Here is a 24,790-nt window from a genome sequence, read left to right as displayed (position 1 = left end):
ATTAGACTATTAACTTGAAAACCTCAGACACCGGAAGTTGGTCATCGCGGAAGAGAGGAAAAGCTAGCAAAGCCAGCATATTAATATATTATAAGACACATTTAAACGGGTAAGTGACGCTCAATTTATGTTGTAATTTAATAAACTCTCATGTGAAAATACTTTTAACAGAAATACTTATCGAATTATGCACCCTAAGCTACATAGCAACACAATAGCTAGCCAGGTAGCGTGTGTATGAAGAGCTAACGTAAGTTGCGGTGAACGTAAACTATATCGGAGCACATATCCGATAGGTGACGGCGTATCATGTTAGAATGGCTCGTTTTTGATTTTGTTTTAATGAAAGCTTCTGGTTAGCCGACTGGTGTGGATCTAAAGAGCTCTGCTGTTTGTCAGGAGGATGAGCAGTTCGGAGGAGGTGTCCTGGATATCCTGGTTCTGTGGACTCAGAGGAAACGAGCTGTTCTGCGAGGCAAGTTCCACCTTTACTTTGAAAATATGATCAAAGAATGAAAATTAGGAGCTCATTTATAAAGGAAGTGCGTCTGTTTACATTTGTTCCTCAACTGAGAGACCTTTAAGTTGGGGTCGGAAACTGTTGGGTCTTAAAATATGTAGTTCTGACACATTTGCAAGAGTATTACGTTAAAAATAAAGTCGGTTTTACTTAACGTTGACTTCCAAATGCTGCCAATTTCATACATCTAGGTTACAAATTGAGAGAGTGGACAGCTTTTTATAAGCTGACATTCTGGGGGTAAATCTCCAAATAGTATGTTGTAAAATAATTCTGTACGTGTGAAAGACACTGGTGGTGGTTCAAACAATACATAGTCACCATCTTTTGGATCAGTTAGCATTTTTTTTATTTAAAGTAGAAACCAGAAATTACTGTTAAGGACGTGTTTTATTTAGCTACTGCGACTTCTTGTGGTTGCAGTGTCTGTGTTAACAAGAACAGTTAACCTAAGAGATATAGTAAGTAGAGAGAAACAATATATGTGTATGCACAGGCAGCAATAGTGTAGATATGTACACAGAAAAGTAGTCTACGGTGGTTGTAAGATGTTCATTGTGTTCATCAGAGCCTGGATAAAGAAACTCTGTGGCAACTGGTTTTTGCAAATGGCACCGACCTGAAATGTATAGAAGCTCTGATGACCCTCTGTATGGATCTGATTGTTTGTCCTGTTTTGTGGCCGAGACAAACCACACAGTGGTGAATGTGCAGAGGACAGACTGAATAATGGCAGTGAAGAAGATCACCAGCAGTCTAATCATTCTATGAGGCTGCTTTTCTATAACAGGGACAAAGCTGGGGAATACTGGGGAAACCAAGGAAGGATATGAGCAAAAGGTTTTAACTTCCAACAAGTAGTTTTAGGGTCTTAGACAAGACCCTAAAACTACAACTGCAACCAGAAAAGCAATAGTTAGATTTAGCTCTGAGCATATTCATGTGTGCTCAGAATATCTTCAAAATCCATAAATAACTCCTAATAAGACTCAAAAACCACTGTTGAAAGTTTACTCTAGATCTGCAATGCTGGTAGAGACATACCTCAAAAGATTATATAATTGTTCCAAACGTGGTTCTAGTAGGTATTGACTGTAAAATGCAAATATATTTGGCAAATCAGAAATCCTTTTCAAGTACTTTTGCGAGCACTGTGTTCTCTACTGGAGAACATGGTGGCTTATACCAAACAAACCGGTCAGAGATCATGTATGTAAAAAACAAAATAAACAAACAAAAAAAAGACAGAATTAATTTTCCAGGAATTGTTTGTCTGTTCTCAGCATCCATCCAGTTAATCACTGGTTAGACTTGCACATATGCACTTGTACAATCCAATTTCTAATTATAACCCCTTATTTTCTGCCCTGGCAGCTACTGAATAATCCTGTTAGACGCTTCTCTAATGCTTTCACATCAGTGTGTGGCATTATTCCGACTGCAGCAACAGTATCTATTCACTGAATGTACTTTGTTGCTGCATTCCAGGTCGATGAAGACTACATTCAGGACAAGTTCAACCTGACAGGACTGAACGAGCAGGTCCCTCATTACCGTCAGGCTTTGGATTTGATTCTCGACCTGGAGCCTGGTGAGATTATAGAGGTGTTGACTTTGGATTAAAAGGAAGAAAAATTACAGTTTTTAACTTCCTGTGTGACTTTTCATAACAGATGAGGAAACTGAAGATAACCAGAATCAGAGCGATTTGATTGAGCAGGCAGCTGAGATGCTCTATGGTCTCATACATGCACGATACATTCTCACAAACAGAGGCATCGCACAAATGGTACTGCAGTGCATAATGACTTGTGAGTCTCACTGGCTCTCCAAATCAATCATCAGCAGCCATCTTTAATATTTGTTTCTCTCTTTAGTTGGAAAAATACCAGCAAGGGGACTTTGGCTATTGTCCCAGAGTATACTGCGAGAATCAGCCAATGCTTCCTATTGGTGAGGTGGTCTCTTTCCAAACACTTTCTCCCACACTTCGTCATTGAGCCTTTCCTTACTGTTTGCTTTATGACTAATCTAGGCTTATCAGATATCCCAGGAGAGGCAATGGTGAAGCTTTACTGCCCTAAGTGTATGGATGTGTACACTCCTAAATCCTCCAGACACCATCACACAGATGGAGCCTACTTCGGCACGGGATTTCCTCACATGTTGTTCATGGTGAACCCAGAGTATCGACCAAAACGACCAGCCAACCAGTTTGTACCAAGGTTCGTTTGCGTTTGTAAAGATTTATATTTAATGGTGTGTTTTAAAAAATTGGGAATGGGGTGTTTATTGTATGAACCAGAAGCTAATTTCTGTCGTTTCTTTTTCAGGCTATATGGTTTCAAAATTCACCCAATGGCCTACCAACTCCAGCTTCAGGCCGCGTCAAGTTTCAAAAGCCCGGCAAAGACAATTCGCTAGAATCCACCTCTGCAATGACAATGGACTCAAGCATTATCATTGGACTTGTGTGAAGCAGTGAAGTATATATTCCCAATAAAAAAAGCTTTACAGCTGCCTAAAGTAGTCTTTGTTTGTACTTTTAAACTCAGTCATTTGTTCTAATTTGGGGAATATAACAATAAATACACTTTTGGAAAGTTCAATTTGTGTGGATGTCAGTGGATTGGTATATAGTCTTGGGGATTTTTTTTATAAAGGGATAATCCTATATACCTCTTTGATAGTTCTCCACTAATTTGAAGTGAATTTGCTAAAGTGGTGAAAAACAACTTGGAAATGTACATAGATTTAGTTTTAGCAGTATTTAGATGATTTGTAAAGCTTTTTGCCATAGTTGCGGTACATTAATAGGAAACAAAAAATTGGACTACACATGTAAGGAACTATATTATATGGTCCCATGCATGCTACTTTTAATACCAACTGTCTTGATAGTTATAGACACAGAACCTGATGCAATTTCCTCTACAATTGTCACACGTAGTAAAAGTTTTAATCGTTACTAAACAAAATTATAACAGTAACAGTACTAACTAAAAAAGTACAAAGATTTTAACCCTAATTAATGAGGTTGTAACATGCAGGGAACAATCTGAGCGCTGAGAAATCTCTATATAGTTCTGGATGCTCTTGTATCCTTCCTTCAGCACACTCCACAGATTCCTTTGAGAATGAAGAGCATACGCAGGGCCTTTGGAAAATAAAGGGCCCACTGTTCGCATAACTGGGCATGTGGTGGTTTTCCAGGTATTTTGTTAAATGCCTCAAATTTGATCACTGCAGACAGTTCCAATTAAAATTCAAGTAGAAGGTAGCAATTGCTGGTAAATGAGTCAAATGGTAGTTTTGGTGCCTTCCTTACCATCAGTGCTTCACTGTGCATTGTGACCAAAAATCTTAACCCTTTGTGCAGCCTGGCTTGCTTCAGTTATTTTAAACTACTCAATGATTGGTCTGACTATAAAAATTTGCAAAAGAGAAGCAACTGTCTCTCAGTTTCCTGACTTGAGACAAATGCTTTTACCTTATGTAAATGGCATGTCCTCTCACCTTTCCCATTTTAAGGAGTGGCTTAAAATGAGTCATATTTGTTGCAGGAAAGCATGAAGTCATGGACTACTAATGAAAAGCTTCAAAACACTTATCGGGGCAAACGAGAGCAATGCTTTGTCATATTTATTAAACAAAAATACTGAAGATATCTAAGATGGTGGTAGTAGGTTTTACATTTCTCTACCAGGAGTACCAATATTTGTGTAAGGACACAATGAACCTTGTTTATTTATTGTCTATGTAGAAACCCATAGTTCACACACAGCCCAACACAAATGCAAGTAAATGCATATTTTATTTTTTTTTTTCTTCATAAAAAGACAGGGAGAATTCACAAAGCAACAATAGTTTCTTTGTCTAAAATCTACTTTTACTTAATATGGAATACTACTTTTTCATCCTGAAAAAGATTGTGGGTGTTTTTTAAATGCATGAAGTTATGATGAGAACAGATTCTGTTTGGACTTTAGGACAAAAGGGAAAATGTTAGTAAGCAGGTGCTCTAAAGGTTAGTCAAGCATCCCTCTCTATAGAAAAAGCACAGGAAAACAGCAAGTGAGTGCAAATCTATTTAAAACTATGTGGTTAAAAAGGCTTTACAAACTTGTTTGATAATGAAAGCAATATATTGACATCTCTACCTGAAGCTTTAAAGCTCATTAAAACACCACAGTACATCAAAATCACATGAAACAGTTCCGACTTTACAAATAAATTACTGTATAGCAGAACATAAAAAGACAACCTGTGCTCCTGTGAGAAAAAAAAAAAAAAGCCACGTACACTCGGGCAGCTGCCTTCATCTCTTACATGTGTGGTAATAGTGATAGACAAGTTTTCATTTTCATTGACCTCACATGACTGAACATGAATGTACATTTACAACACAGATGGATATACATTGATGACAATCCCTTATACAATCATAAGGAGGTCTGTAGTCTTACATAGAACATCAAAACCTGAGATAAGCAGACCAAAGCGAGAAAAACATTTCATTGACCAAATAAAGTGGCTGAATAGTTTACACACCCTTGGTAAATTTGCTAGGTTTTCCTAACCTTTATCAGCACACAATTTGACATTTATCCTGTACAATTCAAGAGAAAAACAAACAGCTATTGGAGAAAAACATAACAAAAACATCTGAAATGACCTGGTTGGATGACCATAATTTGTATTCTCATAATTTGTATTCTTGAGTTCACACCAGTGAACATAAACCAGGCTTGTTAAAACTGGACATTTCCCTAAAGCTGATGAGGAAAAAAAATGGACTGAAAGTAACAGTGAAGGAGCTACAAAATGTTGTTAGTGGGTGTTTTTGACATGTCACCAATCTCAATAATGTCCAGACTAAATAGGAACGCACCTCGGGAGGTCCGCAGTGCATCTCGTCAATCAACACGACTTCTGCAGTCCTGTTTTATCTTGATTCAGAGAACTTTCAACAAAGCTTTAGTTTAGGAGTGGGCTCGCTTACTTAACCAGGTTATTGCAGGATTTTTATTTTCTTTTGCACATTTTTCCATCTTAAAAAACCTGTTTCTGTTGAACATACAGGATAAAGTTCACAACGTGTGGAGAAAATTTCAAAACTGTTTTACAAAGACCAATTTTTGACAAAAAAAAACAAACAAAAACTGTCCTTTTACGGATGTGTTTACATTTTAAAGAAGCCACTGTATGTTAAAAGTAATTATGACTCTTATGATAATGAGCAAAATATGACTTGGGGAGCACTTCTTAGTAAAAAGATGAAAAATCCGGTAAACTTGGTGTACTACAAGAGGAAACGAATAAGAATGATTCAGGTTAATTCAGGCATAACAGCTCTTTAAATTACTGGTCACCTACAAATCGAATGAACAGATGGATATGAATAACTTAAAAACCTCAATTTTCTTTACAAATACTATAAAAAGCATACTTTTAAAAAGTAGAGAAATAGTCGAAAATAGATCAATTTTAGTTCAAACTTTACAAGAATGTGTAGGCTACTGGTTCCACGCTGGTTGGGGAAGCAAAGATTTGGGACCTCGCTTTTTGTACCTGAGCAGTGAACAAAGAAAACCAAAAAAACCTGTCCAAATTTGAGCACAGAATATCTTTGTTCACGTTTTAAATGTGAGGTATGTCATTTCAGTAATAATAATAATAAAAAAATCTCTCCTGAATTTAATAGACAAGTAAACAACAACAAAAATAAGAGTTCACTTGAATGTCGTCTTAACGTTTTCCCCAAGTAGCACCAAGGGAATCACTGCTAATCATGGTTTCTGAACTGACACTACATTTGTAGAAAACCACTATTAAACAATAAAAGCATTTAAAGCAAACATAACAGACATCACTCAACTGAAAAAAAAGGCTGGTTATTAACCAATCAAATGTTCACACTAAACCCCAGGATGATAATTGAAGCATTTGATCAGCAGTTCCTACCTACTGTGAAGAGCTCAACTTAGAAAACAAACAGAATCTACAAGGAACAGTCTACTCCATAATCAGTCCTTTTAGGTGAAGATTTCTGAGGTTTTTCTGTTGTGCGCAAACAGACTTGGTCACTGTGTGTGTCGAGTGTCGCGGTCTAAAGGATGTTGAAGGTGGTGAGTTAAATGGATAAGGGAAGGGCTCTGTTACAATGCTGATGCTCCGCCATGTTTCTCCTGAAAGACAAACATATATTTGCGATATCAGAATCAAAAAGTGTATATTCTGTTTCTAATCTAAACTTAGAAGGGAAAAAGCTTTTCCCTTAACAAATCTTAACCATCTATTAAATGAAAAATTTGCAAACCCCAAATATTATGTATTTTCTAACTTTTTGAAATTGATTGGTCCTTCAAGCACCCATATATGTTTTAAGAATGTTTAATTTTTCACATCTCCTCTTTACTAACCCTTCCACAATCTTCATGTCAGGGTCACCTAGACCCAATGACTTCTTAACTCTGTGCATGGTCCAAATGGCTCACACTGACCCCTGTGCGCTTTTACAAGGTTTTTTTTTTTTATAGGCAGCAAATGGTGTTTCATGTCATGTACCTTTTCTTGGTCAACATCAGAGTCTGCTGTTATGACAATTCTCTTCTCCACCCGTGTCTCTGAGGATCCACTTTTCACCACCTGAACAAAGGCATATGCAGTGTATTCAAGAGGCCCACAATCTGAAAGGATGAGTGGAAGAAAACTTGCAAAGCTAACCTTTGAGATATGGGTGGTAGTAGTGGTGACAGTGGTGCCGCTGCTTGTCTCTGAGGAAATGGTCTTGGAAGTGGAAAAAGAGCTATCCTTGTCCTCATCTGTACCGTCATCTGTCATCTGAGAAAAACACCAAAGGAAGAAAAAAAAACTGCTTTTCAAACTGATTTAACGCTGATCTTTTTCTTAGGAAGGTGCAGTAAAGCTTCTTTGCTCCCCCTCCCTCTGCCGCCCCTTCGAGACCATCATATTGTTAGCTTGTCAAGTTCTGGAGGCAAGTTGGATCTGGACTGAGCTGCTGCTGGAGCTGGAGCCCCTACCTTTGAAGACTCATAGGTGAAGGTCTTGGTTGGGACGATGGGAACTTCTGTGGTGGAGATGTCACCAGGCAGGGAGTTGGAAACAGCTGTGATGGTGACAGTGTGGGTCTGCACCAGAGGGGGCTGTGAATGGGAGCACAGCCCCGTGAGTGGCTGTTTAACCAGACACTTCGCATCTCACAGCAATCAGTTCTTCTTTCACACCATGCAATCCCTCTTAGTGCAAATTGTTTCCACCACCACCAGCCCAAACTCGGTCTGATTATTTCTAAAACAATGCAGTCACACCTCTAACTTCATTCGCAACACTTATAGGATGATTTTGTCACTTATAGAGTGATTTTAATCATTGTATTTCAACGTAGAAAGAGGTATTGTTATAGCAACCCGTCACCATAGACAGGATCTTGCAGCGTCACCGTGCGACACCTCTGCAGCACACTCTGTTTACTTTAAACTCAACTGCCGCTCTTGCAGCACTGATTTTCTTTCTAGATTGGTGCAGTTTCTTTTGTTCTGGTGCTGCAAAGAAGTCAGCAAGTGTGGAAGCTGAAGGCCAAGAAAGAAAAGAAACAGCATCTCCCCCCTTTGAGACTACCTGGGAGCAGTGTATGACCTTCGGACCATCACTCCAGAAAAAGGAAGGTGGGGAAGGTCCAACTATTCCCCCGGAGCACTCAGGCGCTACGAGACATGTTCCTTCTTCCTCCGGGATCTTATCTAAAGCTTTACAGTCGGACTCAACTGGGGGAGCCAGTTGCGCCATTTCAACCTCTACGAGCGGCACCAGGAGAGTCTCAAAAACCACAACCTCCTCGTGATCGCACAATGACTCTTCAACGGGAGAGCTGAGGCCTTCGACAACATCAGGCTCACTCTGATGGCTGTCAGAGGGCCTGGATACCTCGGCCCCCCCGAAATTACTCCTGGTTTCCTCATGAAGAGTTTTTGTTTTTGAACTTTTGCAACTGGGACTAATGCACACACTCTAAAAAAAAAAAAGACAAACACAGTCACTATGATCATGAGCAGGCAAAGAGTTGTGAATAACAAATAACATTTACATGAATCATAAAACATTTGTTTGCATGCCATTTCCTTCATACAACGGAGATATAAGAGCGTGGGATGTCAACAGAAATGATTAAGTCTCCTAGTTTTCTTGAATAAAAATGACCAGTTTCACTGGAAAAGACAAAGCCTTCATGCCATTCTCTAATCATTTCCATTTGTGATACAGTTAACTGCTGAACCACATGAACAAAAAATTAGATAAAAATGGTAGATTTCATCCATTCAATGTCTCCAACTTTACCCCCACAGTCCACCTCATGTATTGTCAGGGACAAAAGAATCGTAAGAGGTTTATTGATAAAAAATATTACACCCTAAAGTTTTTCCTTTCTTGTGTGAATTTTTTTTTCCAATAATGTTCATATTGAACTGATATAAAACATGAAACTAATGCATTATTTAGGATTAGGGATGTTGGGGACACAATCAATGCATTTTTAAATGCATGGTGTCAGAACTCTCGACTAAGGTCAACTCCTGGGTCCCACTCTGTTTTTCACCTTTTCCAATTATTTTTTGCAGTGAACTAAGAGTATTGGCTGATGTAGTTTCCAGCCTGTCTGTGTGATGTGATCTGCTCAGAGGACTGCAGTTGACATGATTATTAATGAATTTAAAGGCATTCAAAGTAAACTGCTACGTTTATGAAACAGGAAAGCAATTTTTCCTTTTAAGGTACATCTGCACATGATTAACTGGAACTGCACTACAAATATTTTAACACAGAAAATATCAAAACATCACATCAAAATGGGAAACAAATGTTAACATAAGTATAGCCTTTCAGCCAATTGCTGGTGCGAAATAATCTGTGGTAGCCGGGCATGAGTTTATTGAAACCTGGCACTACCTCTGTGGAGTAATAAAAAAACTATTGAGGTTCTGTGTTGTCAGAATATTACAACTTAGCAGCAGTATATTAAGGATGATTTAAATAGAACAGGAGACTTGAACAAATATTTGCCATTCTGCTATATTTAAATATTTTTTTAATGTTTGCTGGTTTGTATTTTGTTGTGTTCTTGTTTATCTTGACTTTAAAGCACTTTGGTCAACCGGTAGTTGATTTTCCATTTGTTGTTGACAACAGAGAGATAAAACAAAACTCTAGAACAACAATGCATATAAACGTAATGTTTAGGACCTGATATTTCTATGATGAAATCTAACCCAATGACACAAAAAAGACTGAGTTGTTTATGGAATGTATTTTATTCCTTGGTCTAAGTTGATTGTCGAAATATCATGCAACAAGGACTCTGTTGTGGTGAAGGTTAAAAATGTATTACAACTGAGCTGCCTCAAAGTTTCCTACAACAGGAAATGCTACTCTATGAGAAAGAATATGAGAAACATGTCATTCAAAGTTGTACGTTGTGTGTGTGTTCAGAAAAAAGTCACAGTGATCAGTTTATCCAAAGACAAAATCCTAAAAACTACTGAAGATATAAATGCACCCAGCATGTGTACAAAACAGGCTCAAAGTGATCTGGTCATGCTTTAAAAACTTTAAGCTGAATTTCAGTTGTAGTTATCTTTAAACTCCATCAGAGAAAATGTTAAACAGTCAATTCCAGTCCTGATCAGTCTTTACAGATGAGGTCTGTTTCTGGCTGGAGAAACCAGGAGGCTGTGCAGCACCGTGAACCAAAGAATCAAAGTCTTTTCTGACAGATGTCTGAGCAAAGGGCAGCTTCTCGGGTGGAGCAGAGGATGGGGGGTGAAGAATGCTGGAGTGGTGTTTGCAGAAGAGGCGAAAGGAGGAGAAGAATAGGGAAGAAAGCTAGAGAATGATTGATAGATGGGCGAGGCGCGGCCTCCGTTGGTCACATTCACACCTTTGTGGAGGGACTCGGCAGCGTCGAGGAGACCCCCCCACCCTCAGCTGCGTTTGGAGTAGAAGTCTAGCAGAGGGCCGCGTGGGAGACGGATGACAAACTGAGAGGGGGAGGAGGAGGAGGAGGGAGGGAGGAAGGAAGAGACATAAGAGGAAGGATTTCTGAAGAGTCTGCAATGACTGATATAGAACTACTAGCATTTTTGCAATGTCTTACTAAATTATAAAGTCTGTTGAACTAAATTTTGAATGTTATTGTTGTTACTCAGTGCATGGAAATGTGACCACTACATGCATTTTAACATGCACTCCTTAATTTCCATGTCTAAGGATTTCATGTCAGTTTTGAAAAAGACAAATTCATCCACATGTACTGCATCAATTTACACAATTAATATGGAATTAAAGTTCAGAGATAAAGTCAATCAATTCAATCACAGCCAGAATAGATTCAGCTTTGTGAGTTGATGATGGTATATTTAATATATTTAAGTTCAGTGCAGTACTTCCAAATTAAACAAGAGTCAGTCTGCTTGGATGGTTTATCCGCTCTCATAGTAAACACAGAATGATAAATAATGTAAAATTAGTAGCAATCTCTCTCAGGATACTTGATGTTTCAAGCTGATAATTTCTGACAGTAAGGTGGTTCTGCATGGGCCACGTTTCATTTCCTCACTGTGATTTCTGTACGACTCAACCGCATGTTGATGAAAATGTAACCCATCAACCACATATTACAATCACAGATATCAATGTATATTACTGGGATTTTGTGTGAGAGAACAATATGAAGTAGTGCATAATTTTGATGTGTATAAAGAGGTATCTGTCAACATAAATATTTGAGTCTTTCTACAGATTCCTATAATGATTTAGGTAAGGATACTTTGACACACCAACTATTCCATTACAGCACTGTTTGTCATGTTCCTGGGGGAAGGAGAACTTTCTCTCTAGTCTTGAATGTTCTACAGTTTCTAACAGGTTTGTTTTTTCAGGATTGCCTTGAATTGTGCTCATTATTTCCTACATCTGCTAAAGAAAAACACTTTAATAGCATGACAGTGCCATGTTACACTGTCAGGATGCTGTGCTTAAGTTGATGTGTATTGTTAGTTTTCAGATACGCAGAGAGCTACATGTGGGCTAAAAAGTTTAATTTGGTCTCTTCTGACTTTTTTCCAGATAATTCATGTTTCCTACATGACTTATGGTAAGTTATAATTATGATGTTACAGGATGGCATTCAATAATTTCTTGCATCCTTCCAAAATCTCCGATAGGACAGATTTGTGGAGGACGCATCTACTAGTAATCAACGACTTCTCAGGCCATCTGAAATTAAACTACAAACAGATTGACTCTACTTTGTAGGTAACTTCTAAGTGCATTTGTTTTCACTGTTTTTGGGGGGCATCAGAGTAAGTGGGGCTGAATACAAATGTACATTTGTTCATCTTTAATTTATTCAATTCCTTTTCAAAGTGTGTGGCACGTCATTATATCACATAAAATTCCAATAAAGTACTATAAAGTTTGCATTAGTAATGTGAAACATTCGCAATACTTTTGCAACGCACTAAAAGTTCAGATGCAAAAGTGGATGAAACTTTATTTATAAAACATAACAGCGGAACTAAAGCAGAAGCAAAGAAAGTGGATTAGAAAGAAGTGGATTCTGCTTCTAAAGTGGATTAGAAGCAGAAAGAAAGCAATGGAGGAGGACCAGAGGAAATGAGAATAAAGGAAGCACTGCTCTGTGTCAGGACGTGCAAGCCTTCAAGAAAACTGCTCATATCTTAGTCATGCGGTATGTTTTTCTGAGTCACGTCTGTCAGTCATGCAACACAAACATGTCAGGAGTTCGGACACATCCAGTGCAGTTACGACCCAATTTCTCAGAGATTGGATAACCAGTCCAACAGAAGCCTCACGCTTGTCTGTCTCAACAGTGAAAGAACGAAAGCACGGGCCTCGTTCCACCAGTCCAAATGCATTCTTCATACACATGCATGTGCTGCATACTACGTGCCATCAGTTTCATCAGAGAAGTACATGCATTCACTTTGCACACAGTATCACATAAAGATAATCAAGAATAGCAGCTGGAAGAGACCGAGTCCTTCCTTTATCATTTTATTAATAGGCATATTTATTAAAGAAAACTGAAATCTTATGCAACGTTTACAGCAAAATAGAGATTTATTTGATATATGACTGCACAGCACCCAAAATAATGTGCCAGTTAAGAACTGACCATCAAAATTCCCTCCAACTCCAAAACCAGAAGATTCGAATTAAAAAGGAATTATATCCGCAGGACTTACCCCATCTGCACTGGGCAGCGGCTGGCCATTGATGCCCAGGGTACGGAACGGAGAGTGCGTGGACAGACGCTTGTCCCATTCACTCTGCCTCGGCTCCGGCACAGCCTCCATGAAGTTCCTCTTCAGTTCACTGATGCTGGCGTGATGCTTGAGCAGGTCCTCTTGAGGCTTATCGAACTCCTACACGAGTCAGAAAAAGTTGAGAGGAGAAGGACCAGGTGTTGTGGGGAAAGGGTAGAGAATGTGATAAATGGAAGGGACCATGGCAATGATAGACGCATGGAGAGAGAAGGATATTGGGAATAGAAGGAAATAAAAAACGAAAAGCATCAGATTATGATGTTGCTTTACTAGTCCATCTGTGAGTCTTTTCTTGCTGGTTTTATGAATAAGCAGAAGCGGAGTTAGCAGGTAATTCTGTGGGAAAAATATTAGGGGGGGAGGGGAATAAATCCATATGTTTGTACTTCTTCAGAGAAGTACAAATGCTTGGCTCTTTCAAAACGGGTAATCAGTGGTGCTTTTCAAACTTCATCTGAAGTCTGGCAGCTGACTGATTTGTAGTTTTAAACAAGCAGAAATCGATCACTAAGGATTTAAACTCCACAGCATTTGAAATTGCAATAAAAACGTCAAGAAAACAGGCTGCAAATCAAAGGGCAGGAGAAGTGAAGACGGCGAACATGGTCAAGATTGCTGAAGACGCAGCCTGAGTAGAAGAGACACGTTCATTTGGAAGAAATGAACAGATGCGACAGAAGAAGCGCTGATTTGGCAACATTTGGCAGCAAGTTGGAATGGTCAAAAAGATGGTGGCAGCCATATTGCAAAATCAACTGCAGATTGTATAAAAGAACTGGTTGTTGTGCTTGAAAGCAATGTTTCTCCAAAAGTTATTTTGGCCACACATCACACAAAACAAAGAACTTTAATTATTGTGATTTTTATTCTACAGCCAGTGACTTATTGGCTATAGCTGTTGCAAAAGTGCAGAGCATTTATGGTAATTAAGAAAGACAATGAGCAAAAGCAAAATCAGGAGAATACTGATGGTCAAGAATAAATCTATATCTGGAAAAAACGAAGCAGCTAGATCAACTATAAACTGAACATACACTGATCACAGATTTTGTCCCCAGTTTTGGAAAGGTGCGACCTGATGAGACTAAATTTACAATTCACAATCTTACATACATGTTTTTATCATTTGGTTAAATTCTCTTTCTCACAAAGAAAGCAATGTGCTTGAGGCGATGCCTTGCAACAAACACACAATGACGCCTAAATAAAGTCAGAAAGCGTGAGCCTATCGGAAGCTTAGAAAGCCATGACATCATTTTCTGATTGTACTCAACATTTTTAAAAGCATATTAACCTCAGAGTGAGTAAATTACTTAATTAAGAAACTTCAAAACCAAGTTGTTTTAAAAATTCTCAAAATAATTTTTCCTCTCTTTATTCTAGATTTTATTTCTGGAGAAATAATTTTGTTAATCTTCACCAATATTGGATTACGGTATGTAAATATCTAGTTTACTGTTAAAGTATGGTGTATCTAGTGTTAAGAAAAGTAGTTTCCAAACAGCTGAATGTCCATCATGGCCGGTCCAAGAGCTAAATTCGCAGATTATGGTCAACAGTTTATTCCTGTGACTTATCATAATTAGAGCAAATAAATGAATCAAAAAGTAAAGAATGTTCGTGTAAACCAATATTTAAAAATTCAGCAGCACTCTCCTGAGTCAACCAAGTCAATTTGCCACACAGATAATTACTTATTGCTGATGCAAGAAATAGTGTGAATCATGCCTCATGCAAGCGTGAGATTAAACAGCAGCAGCCGGTGTGCCAAAGAGCAAGAAAAATGCAGCTTGAGAGCTCTGAAACAGATACAAACCTCCAGCATTAACAGGCTATGTCTGATATAAATTGAGTCACCCTCAATTTTCTTAGCTCTTTTCTGTGAAGAATGAAAAGAACAAAAAACAAAAAAAGTGTGGGTTTGTTTCAGTTTCCCTGTACGCTGGCATCACACTGCCACACGGTGGACATGCATTTTATGAAGTTCACTAATGTGTTAAACACAACAGACGGGAAAGAACAGAGAGGCGTTCATGCAAAATGATTTGGTGCAAAGTGACCAAAACTGTTCTATACTAGCAAAGAAGAAGGACTTCTATAGTGAAAAATTGAACAGAAACACCTGTTAGACTAAGATCATGCATGTGTGCATTCCAGTGTTAAAGACAGCAAGCAAAACTTTTAAACCTTATAACTTATACTGAGGTGAGGAAAGAATACTTAACAAATCAAACTGCCTCAAGAGTAGTCTTCAAGACCAAATTCGTACACATTTTGTTCGTAACTGCATTTCTTCTACTTCTTAAAAATAAACTGTACATCTCTTGAACCTGATATATTTAAGTTAACACCTAGCTGTACGGAAGCACAACATGAGAAGAGAGTGGCATTAGTCCTTTCAGATGCAAAAATCGGAAGTGGAGAAACGCATGAGCGGCACCGAGAGTCTGACCTTTCGCATTTGCACCCCTTCCATGATCGTCCTCTCGCTTTCAGACTCCTGCTACCCCGGGGGGAGGAGAGAGGAAGATGTGTTAGCACCCTCTGCTGGCTGCGTTAATAAAAACCATGTCCTGTGAGGGACAGTATGCTACAGGCTTGAGCCTGCCACTAACCTGAATGTACCCATTGATGGTGGATAGCAGTGAAGATTCTACGTCTCTCTGCTCCCTCGACACTGCTGACTACAGCAGCAAGAGACACAGTTTACGCTCATGCATAAAAAATCTCTGTTCACTGTGCGCTCTTAGGTGTTCTTTCTGAATCAGTAACAATTTCAACATATTTTCAACCATTCAAGATCATAGATAAGATTTTACCTTAAATGCATAAAGCTTTTATACAGTTGACGTACAATTATAGATGCAGACAAATTTAGTTGGACCCCTGATAAAGGATGTTTAAGTAGCCTAAAAGCAAATTTGATTCTAAATTTTGAATATCAGAAATTTTGAAAATTCCAGTAACTGTTTTTTGTTTTCCTATTTCAGTAGAACCATTACATTATATGGCCTTATACATTTATTTTTTTGTAGTAGGGAAGACTAAGTGTTTGTTCACATTTCAAAAGGAGTGAAGCATAGAGAGATGAAGATCTTTGACAATTTCTCTTTGCAAACCTCTCTAGATTATCAGCCGTTCTAGGTCTTCTTTTATTTTTTCATTCAAATCTCCCTACAGGTCAAACTGGATTAACACTGTACTTAACAATGTTATGCACTATTCAAATTCAAATTCATAATACTTTATAGATCCCAAAGGGAAATTATACTATGCTACTGCTATTTATAAAAGTATCTACGGTGTACTAACACTTTTTACCCATCTTTACAATGGGTGCCAAGAGATTTGTCCACATCTTTATTTTGCTTTATGTTTTTTTTTTTACATTTGTGCATTTGTCAGCCCATACAGATAAGAGTAAATGAATGAGCTAAATACCTTGACCTCAGACACTGCCTCTATTTTTGAGGGCTCTGCAGCTTCTACTGTGACTTCCAGCTTCCTTTCTTCCAGGCGGCTGGTCTTTATGGGAGTGGAGGTCTGGGGCTGGTCGAAGGGAGCCATGGGGATCCCTGCATCCGCCAGCGCGGCCTGAGAGAAGACTGGAGCACTGACAGGACGTGTGCCCCTCTGCGTGCTCACAACTACAGAAAAATGTAAGGAAAGTTGAAATTAATAGAAAGAAATATTATGTTTGTGGTTCTTAGGTTAACATGTTTAATAACTAAGGTATTTTGTCATATGTTCGCACATCGTTAAGCCTTTCAATGCAACATTGTCACAATCAGCAACCATACTTACCGCACTCAGTTGCCCTGTAATGAAATAAATGCAAAAACTGCAAGCATATACTGTACCTCATGTGTTTTCAGCACATTTGGTTTTAAAAGAAAAACATATGAGAATAAAACTTAGGCAAGAAGCAGAAATCCTCAGGGTGACATGATGGAAGCAGCGTGTTTTAATTAAGATAATCCAATGGTCGGGCAAAAGCAGTTGTTAAGTCGCATATTTGGCAAAATGTTCATGACTCATTCAAATGTTGAGAACAAAACAGCATTATTTCTTCAGTCTGCAAAAACTGCCAGGTGGAAAATGTGAGAAGAGGCCTGGGCATCAGCCCGTGTATCCAGGCAGCAAATGTTAGTAAATGTTTTATGACGCAAAGAAACCCACAAGTGAGCATTAGTCAAAAACACTCCACACACATAAAAAGTAAACGGTACCTGACTCTTTGGCATCAAAATCTAGCAGAACAAACCAGTCATCAGTGACATCTGTGTGTATGAGCGGACGCCTTTCTTCGAGGATCCGCATTTCAAACTGTGGCTTCTTCTCAGAAATTTCAGCCCTTTCTGTGGCCACAGCAGATGGAACTCTGACCTCTGATCGGACCCTGAGGCTTTCAGGGGCAGCAACTAGCATAGATATGAACTAGGCATTATTATGGAATAGAAGTAAAAAGCATCAACAGCCCTCAGGGCCTTTATAGCATAAAACTGTCACAGAAGAATTTACACAAGTAATTTGTATGTGTTTCGTTGAACCCCTCTTTCATAATATACCTGATGTTTTTAGGGCTGGATGCAGAAGAGTAAACCAATCGTCTTCCACTTCTATTTGGGGCTGACGTTCCTTCACTACTTCTTTCTTGTGCCAAGTCTCATCCACAATAGTAACACTCTGCTGTGTTGTTTCTTCTTTGGCTACAAACTTTTTGGCTGTTTTCGCTTCAGGAACGGGGAAGTCGCGTTGCTCCACAGTCACTGGCACAGAATCAAAAGGAAAATCTAAAATGAAAGGTATTCTGGGGGTTTTCTTCTTATTTTTAAATCTATATCTCAAAAAGCTCAACAAAACCAACAAAAAGTATGCCGTTTCAGACTGAGTAGAGATGCACCAAATCCTCTGCATTTGATGTGAATGAAATGATTTTCCTGTTGGCCCATAAACACACTACAACACGTCAACTTGTGTTACTCATATTTTAATTGTGGAAGTTTCTCTAAGTGAGGAAAAAAGAAATATAACCATTTATAAAATCAGTAAAGATTAGCATTGTAGGCTACTGGACCTGCGGCCCATAAACTGGGGTTCAAAGGAGTTACTCAACTCAGCAGAAGGTTCACAGTTAAAAACATAAAAAAAAGCAACTACATGATTATATTTAGATATTATTGCAAAAAACGAGACTAGTTGCACCTATTTACATCAAAGCGGGCTCTAGCACTGCAGCACAGCTAGCTACAACAGGACTTGGAAAAGTAGGCCCTGTTTAAATTTTCCACAAGCCATTACTTTTAAAGTAGGGTGAGGCCTTTAATGTCTGTATAAATATCTGTTGACTAAATATTAATTGGTTATTAAAATCCAGAATAAAAATGGTTTGGTGACAAATTTTCACTTATGATACCTGTTTACAAAATATCACAAGATTCCTTGGTCCTACATTGGCCTTTGAAGATCAAAGACTAGTGTGATTGCTTTACAATTGTTGCTCAGATGAAACTTGCACATAACATCCATTACCACTTAAATTTGTTGAGATAAATTTAATATATAGCATGTTGGACTTTGTTTTTATCATTCTAAATGTCTTACTATTACTGCAACCACAATTTAATGTAACCAGAACCAATAAAAATGTATCTATTGCAGAAAAATAGGAATCAGTTGAAGTAAAAATCCAGAGGTTAAAAAGTGACCTCAACAAAATGGTAATTGGTGCATCTCTAGCCCCAAGTAACAGGATACTGGTTGAACTGTGGAATAAACAACATATCTGCCTAATTGCAATAGGCAAACAGCAATAGCTTACTACCTGATACTTTTGCTGCCACATCTAGCAGCTCAAACCAATCATCATCCTCATATGTTGGTTGTGGCAGGTTAATCACAGTCACAGCAGGTGGCCTCAAATCCTCCTTGACGAACTTTGGTTTTGGTTCAGCGGGTAAAGGTGTCTTAACAACCCTTTGGACCTCAGCAACTGACACAGAAAAATTAGGATTGATAAACTATAAGCAAATAGCAGAGAATAAACTGCTGGTAGCCAATTAAAAGTACCTGGAGAAGCAGGTATTGGTTTTTCTTGAGTAATGTCAAACAAGACAACCCAATCATCTTCTTCCATGTTTGACAGAGGTGGGGGTTGGCTTGGCCTAATTTTAGGAGAACGAGCACCGTCTTGCCTACTAATTATCACTTCTTCATATGTTTTAATCTCTGTGGTTTTTACTTCCTTGTATGCTGCAATCTCTGTAGTTTTCGCCTCGACTTCAAACGTCTCTTTTGCCATCTTTTGAACAGCCTCAGCCGGGGTAGCTGGTGCACATAAAATATCCAAGTGGTTGAGTTTCACTTGTGTACATGAATCTACTAAAACATTTTATTACAACATAAATTGATCTTATACCTGTGGGTATGATAACTGGCTTGTCACCAACAATGTCAAACAGAATCAGCCAGTCATCATCTGCCTCTGGAAGAGGCTGGAAAGGCTGTGGACTAACTGGATATAACCTTTGCTCTACACGTTTTGCTTCAACTGGAACAACTGGACTGATTTTAGTTGGTTCTGGCACAGAAACTGAAACAAATAAAACAAACATTTACTTTTGACTCCTGTTAAACATATTGTAGGAATTTTCTCTGAATAAAGACATTTGAAGGACAAAGGTACCTGGAGGAATATAAGACTCTACTTTGGGAGGTATGTCAAGCAGCAGATACCAATCATCATCTCGGTTGCTCACTGGATACAACATTATCTGCTCTGGAAGTTTCTTGTCATGTTTCTGAGTCACAGTCTCCATAACTACAACTACAACCTCCCTTGTCGTCTCTATTGCCTCTGAGACAGTCACAGTTGCCTTCTTTTCTTTGGGAAGAATCTGAACATATTCAGGCATTGATGCTATAGATAAAACAAAAGTAAACAGTGCTGTCAGAGACCTGTAATAAACTTAAAAATCAGTGGTCAGATTTGGATTTAAGTGTATATTAGTAATACCCGGCTGTAGAAATGATGTTCCCCTATCTGGAAGATCAAGCAGAATGAACCAGTCATCTTCTGCTTGCCTTGGTATTTGTTTTATTTCAGTATCCTCTACAAAAATCTCAACTCTTTTGTCTCCCTCATCACCAGCTGGGACAACTTCAATCTGGGATTTGGAGACACCTCCTGGTAGACTCACTTCAACAACAAAACCAAAATAAAGCATAACTCAGTCTTTCCTGGTTGTAATAAGATAAAGTTGAGAGTGAAAAAACTGATCCAATTAATCTGCAAGGTAGCATGGGAAACAGTATGTTTGTCAGTACCTGGTTTTACATATGTAGTTTGTCTAGAAGGAACGTCCAGTAACACAAACCAGTCATCATCCCTCTCAGTCACTGGCTGGATTTCTTTAAGACGTCTTGGAGCCTCTTGGGTAATCTGTCTCTCTTCAACTACTACTTTGTATTCTTCTGAAACTTCAACCACAGGGACAAACTGCCCTTCATCCATCTGGGCTTCCTTTATTGTTACTGATAAATGGAAGCAGGAGAGGACTTTTTCAATCCACTGACGTAAGCACATATTTTATCAGCAAGCAAGCAGAATACAAGGCAGAAGAGCAAAACCAGCACACACTGTTTTAGCAGTACCTCGTTCCATCCAGGTTTCTCTTTGAGTTTCTTGTATCATCTGTCTCTCTTCAATTTCCACCTTGTAATCTTCTGAAACTTCAACCACAGAGACAAACTGCCCTTCATCCATCTGGGCTTCCTTCATTGCTACTGATAAATGGAACCAGTGGAAGATTTTCTCAATGTTTTATCAACAAACACCAATACAGTGCAGAAGAGCATTGTTCATTTGCAAAAACAACATACACCGTTTTAACAGTACCTGCTTCTACATATTTGGTTTCTCTTGGAGGCCCCGCTAGCAACACAAACCAGTCATCCACCCTTTCCATAAGTGCTGGTTGTTGCAGGATCCATGGCTGTTCCTTAATTTCCTCTTCTCCTACCTGTCTCTTCACCACTGATCTTAAATATGTGCTCTCATCTACAGTAGTGAATAATCAAAAGGGTAAAGATGCAAAGAAATTATATGTTCTGCGGGCCAAAAGCAGCAAAAGTCCACGTGAGGTTGTTCCTGCAAGAAACTTCTCATGCAACCGTCTAATCCACAAAGGGGCACAATAGCATTGAGCACAAACGCAATTTAAAGAATAGTAGTAGTAGTAGTTGGTCAATGTATTATTAATATTTCCCACATGACGGCCATCTCTTGCAAACTGGTTAGAGCATTAGAAAGATTAGTAGAAGGTCAAAATGGCTCATAGAGTAGCATACTGTACCTGATGGGCTGAAAACTGGAGGGCGGTAAAAAAGCAGGTACCATTCATCCTCATTTTCTTCCTGAGCTGGATTTCCAAAATGACGCCTCTCTGTAACCTCTCTCTGGGTCTGTTTTTCCAACATCCCATTTGACTCCCCACTCTCATCCACAATCATCACCCTTTTCCCGTCCCTGCGCTCAACCTTCTGCAGAATCACAACAGAAGTGGCCCCAGAAACATCTGAAGAGTCAAACTTTCGCTGTTCTTCCTGCCATTCCTTCTGTATCTCTCGTACCTTAGTCCTCAAACTTCCATCTAACTGATTCAGCTCGTTTTCCTCTTCGGGCACCAAGCCTTTTAAAAACACATCTTTAATTTGTTCTTCTAGTTCATCCACTTCATCCTCATCTGTCTCCATCCTCTTCATAAATCTCTGTAAAACCACATGGTCCAAATCCCCCTCTTCGGCTCTTAACCTTTCAACCTCTTCTTGTCCCAATTGCTCTTCAATGACTCTCAGGATCCTCTCTGACACCTCACCCGCTTCCTGTAGTCTTTCCTCCAAGTCCCTGACTTTCCTCAGTTTCCCTTCCAGATCTTCGATCTCTGTCAATGTATCTATCAAGATCACAGACTTCTGCAGTCTCTCAATGACTTGCTCAGTAGTCTCTTCTTGTTTGACCACTGATGTGGCAAGCTCCTCCAAACGGATCTGGGACTGGATTTTACTAGAGGCTGAGAAGAGCAAAAAGATCAATCAAACACCTAACTAATCTAGAACAAATTGCAGGCTGTTAACAAGTTTCATTAAATAACTTTTAAAAATTTAATAATTCCCCGAAAAAAACTCACACAAAATATTTTCTTCAGACTCAGATAAGAACCGACCAAAGTATAGGAACCAGTCATCCTGCTGGAATGGTGCAGGTTTATGTAGAGGGTCCGGAGAGGAGGAATATCCAAAGCTGGGTTTGGCTGGCACCAGAGATTATAATAATGATGTGCTACAATTAGTTAATTGTCCTTTTCAATTTGTGCAAAACAGTAGCACGCTTACTTCAGCTTATCATATTGAGGGAATCTAATAACGACACATTTATAAACATCTTAAACAGCTACATTGTGATCAAAATAGCAAACAATAGAAATGCGGATGGGTATCTGTAGTGAAGGTACCTTGGTGTTCCACAAAATCAAAAGTCTCGACAGTGGCTACAGAAGGTTGACGATAAAGAAGGTCAGACCACTCGCCTTCCTTTAGGTGCTGATGTTGCTGTTCACTGATAATTTGAGAACCACCATCTACAGTCTCAGTGCCCTTCCAGGTCACAGACTGTTCTTCCTCCCTGGACTGAGAGGAAGCCTGCTCAGACTCCCCTCTGGCTGTGAAGAGATGGTGCAGTGATTGAAGTTACATAATGATTCTGCAGAACAGATGACGACTGTTGTGGATGCTTCATGGTGCTTCAAGCAGGTTTTTAGACTAGTTAGGTGCAAGCATTTTTTTTTTTTACCTTTGGACTCTCTGGACTATTGTAAGTCCAAAAAGATGAGGTTAGTGCCAGCAAGGTGAAAAATGCAACTCCTCTTCTAGAACAAGAGCAAAATGGCTTATTATTTTACCCTTGCACAATCTCGCTTAAAGAATGCTGCTGCAGAAGCGATGAGTGAGTTATTCAGTTAGGAGGTCATATGAGGTGAAAGCCATTTGTGAGATAAAGCTCTCCACTTTAAAATGAGGAAGCACAACTTCAACACTGGAAGTGACTCCGACAGAGAAATTAAACAAGAAGTTGAAATATTTTTGTTCCTTTTACCATGCACAAAAATAAATGAGTCTCGTTACTGAACGTCCAAAATTGGTCATAGTTACCAAGTTGAAGAGCTGCATTTTTAAAATGTTAAAACGATAAAACCAAGTAAAAATATGAAGGCATGTTGATAAAAGCGATGACGCTGAAAGCAATAAGCTAGAAACCAGCAATGTATCCGCCTCATGTGCATCCTGGTACCTGGAAATTCCACAGAAGGCCGGGATTTGTGTGTTGTTATCAACAATGACCAATCATCAGCCTCAGATCTGCTTGATGCAGAGAGTAGCTGCAGAAACTGGAGAGTCTCATCTCCAGCTGCAAGTGTAAAACAAGTCAGAATGTTACTTTTTAACCTTTAAGCTTATAGCAAGAAACAAACTATTTCAGACACACACTTTGCCCTACCTCCGTCCAAGTTACGTGACAGCCTCTTGCTTGCAGAGCGTGTGAATCGAGGGGCTGGGCGGTCGATCATGGAGCTCGCCTGCCGGGTCTGGGCTTGAGTACGGCCGCTGTACCGGAACTTGGAACCCAAGGCAAGAAAACGACGGGACGATGGAGGCTCCACTGATGGAACTCTGAGAAAAAAACAATTTTTTTTTTCTTAAAACAATCGAAACCAAAAATATATCATAAAATTGTATGAGTTGTAAAAGGTCCATTAATAAACAAAATTCCTTAAAACATTTATTTTAGCCATGACCTTTCTGGAGACTGTCCGTGACTGTCAATTTGACACCTATAATGTCAGCAGTTTTCCATGATTGTGTAAAGCATAACTTACATTTCTCTACTAAAGATAATTTAACTTGGTCTGAAGATATTCTAATTTTACTGAGAAAGAATTTCAACAGCTGTAAAATAGATTCTCTAACAGAAACAGTTATAAATCCTTGACATGTATCCTTCTCAGTGTAATGAATGTATAAATGAGTTCCACAAAGGAGAACAATAGCAGTGAGCAGAAAGTATAATTTATTCTATTTTATTGAGATGCAACCAAATGTTAAAAGGCTACTGCTTAGACTTGGATGGTGAGTATTTAGCTTTTCCTAAATACTCTTTCTATCTAGACTATACAGAGAAGCTGAGAATTATCCTTTGTTGCCAGGCAAAGCAGTGAAGAGAAACTTTTCTCTACCTGAAGAAAGTATGATGCTCAACACAAACTTTCCAAAGTTTCTTTGAGGCTTTGTAGTTGGGCAGCTTGAAGCCAATGGTGCTCTCGTACTGCTCTTGCTGCAGGGGAAGAAACAAATCAAAATCAAGAGACATTGCCTGCAACCGATGACAAAAATAATTTTGATGTTAATTGAAATAAAGTTTACATTTTTGTGTGCATCTCAAAAGTATATGCCTCTATGGATATTTAAGCATCAACTTCTATACAACAAATACATACATGTCATTAAAATAATAAAATTTTAGTTCAACAATACTTTAACCAGTTTAATTGTAATGGTGAAAAAAAATGGATGAGAAAACTAAGAATATACAGTTAACCACAGTGGGTCTCATAAATTAAGGTTCTCACTCAGAATTAGTAAAAATGCTATCAGACTTAAAATCAAAATGATTGCCTGAGGTTTACCTCTGACGCTCTGATTTTGATAAAGAAGCTGCTCCGTTTGTAAGAAATTTTAAGCACTTTGGGCCATGGGAAACGATTGATCCTCAGCTTGTCCTTGTAAACCATCAGACCACTGGAGCAAACACCCAGTGTGATGTCAACACCATCCAGATCCTGCACGCAAG

The 24,790-nt window shown here is 38.8% G+C and overlaps 2 protein-coding genes across 12 annotated transcripts in view; one reads left to right on the top strand and one right to left on the bottom strand.

The window, feature by feature from the left end:
* Nucleotides 1-9: 9 nt before the first annotated feature.
* On the top strand, nt 10-3,124 carry LOC102232864 (casein kinase II subunit beta-like). The gene is made up of 7 exons (XM_005798412.2): nt 10-109; nt 400-475; nt 2,009-2,111; nt 2,194-2,309; nt 2,398-2,473; nt 2,556-2,745; nt 2,854-3,124. The coding sequence occupies exons 2-7, from the start codon at nt 404-406 to the stop codon at nt 2,942-2,944; spliced, it is 648 nt and encodes a 215-aa protein (XP_005798469.1). The 5' UTR covers nt 10-109; nt 400-403; the 3' UTR covers nt 2,945-3,124.
* A 1,191-nt stretch (nt 3,125-4,315) lies between these two features.
* Nucleotides 4,316-24,790, bottom strand: part of LOC102233128 (titin homolog) — a 24,843-nt gene continuing 4,368 nt past the window's right edge. The window contains exons 7-33 of one of the 11 annotated variants that reach the window (XM_023330689.1): nt 24,627-24,779; nt 24,177-24,274; nt 23,441-23,613; nt 23,234-23,350; nt 22,398-22,604; nt 22,074-22,196; nt 21,240-21,956; nt 20,783-20,944; nt 20,539-20,670; nt 20,212-20,418; nt 19,901-20,083; nt 19,571-19,804; nt 19,304-19,477; nt 18,955-19,212; nt 18,710-18,877; nt 17,454-17,654; nt 17,115-17,306; nt 16,327-16,532; nt 15,501-15,569; nt 15,338-15,388; nt 14,702-14,764; nt 12,805-12,984; nt 8,162-8,551; nt 7,564-7,686; nt 7,247-7,363; nt 7,088-7,168; nt 4,316-6,708 (exon numbers count right to left, since the gene is read on the bottom strand). In XM_023330689.1, coding sequence (XP_023186457.1) covers nt 6,679-6,708; nt 7,088-7,168; nt 7,247-7,363; nt 7,564-7,686; nt 8,162-8,551; nt 12,805-12,984; nt 14,702-14,764; nt 15,338-15,388; nt 15,501-15,569; nt 16,327-16,532; nt 17,115-17,306; nt 17,454-17,654; nt 18,710-18,877; nt 18,955-19,212; nt 19,304-19,477; nt 19,571-19,804; nt 19,901-20,083; nt 20,212-20,418; nt 20,539-20,670; nt 20,783-20,944; nt 21,240-21,956; nt 22,074-22,196; nt 22,398-22,604; nt 23,234-23,350; nt 23,441-23,613; nt 24,177-24,274; nt 24,627-24,779 — 4,809 coding nt within the window. In that variant the 3' untranslated portion in view covers nt 4,316-6,678. Of the gene's footprint in view, nt 6,709-7,087; nt 7,169-7,246; nt 7,364-7,563; nt 7,687-8,161; nt 8,552-9,830; nt 10,576-12,804; nt 12,985-14,701; nt 14,765-15,337; nt 15,389-15,500; nt 15,570-16,326; nt 16,533-17,114; nt 17,307-17,453; nt 17,655-18,709; nt 18,878-18,954; nt 19,213-19,303; nt 19,478-19,570; nt 19,805-19,900; nt 20,084-20,211; nt 20,419-20,538; nt 20,671-20,782; nt 20,945-21,239; nt 21,957-22,073; nt 22,197-22,397; nt 22,605-23,233; nt 23,351-23,440; nt 23,614-24,176; nt 24,275-24,626; nt 24,780-24,790 lie in introns of those variants that run through there. The other 10 variants (XM_023330690.1, XM_023330691.1, XM_023330695.1 and 7 more) reach the window with 10 other exon arrangements.

The sequence above is a fragment of the Xiphophorus maculatus genome, chromosome 3 (assembly GCF_002775205.1).
Source record: "Xiphophorus maculatus strain JP 163 A chromosome 3, X_maculatus-5.0-male, whole genome shotgun sequence".
NCBI lineage: Eukaryota > Metazoa > Chordata > Actinopteri > Cyprinodontiformes > Poeciliidae > Xiphophorus > Xiphophorus maculatus.
This window is presented reverse-complemented; position numbering and strand designations above follow the sequence as displayed.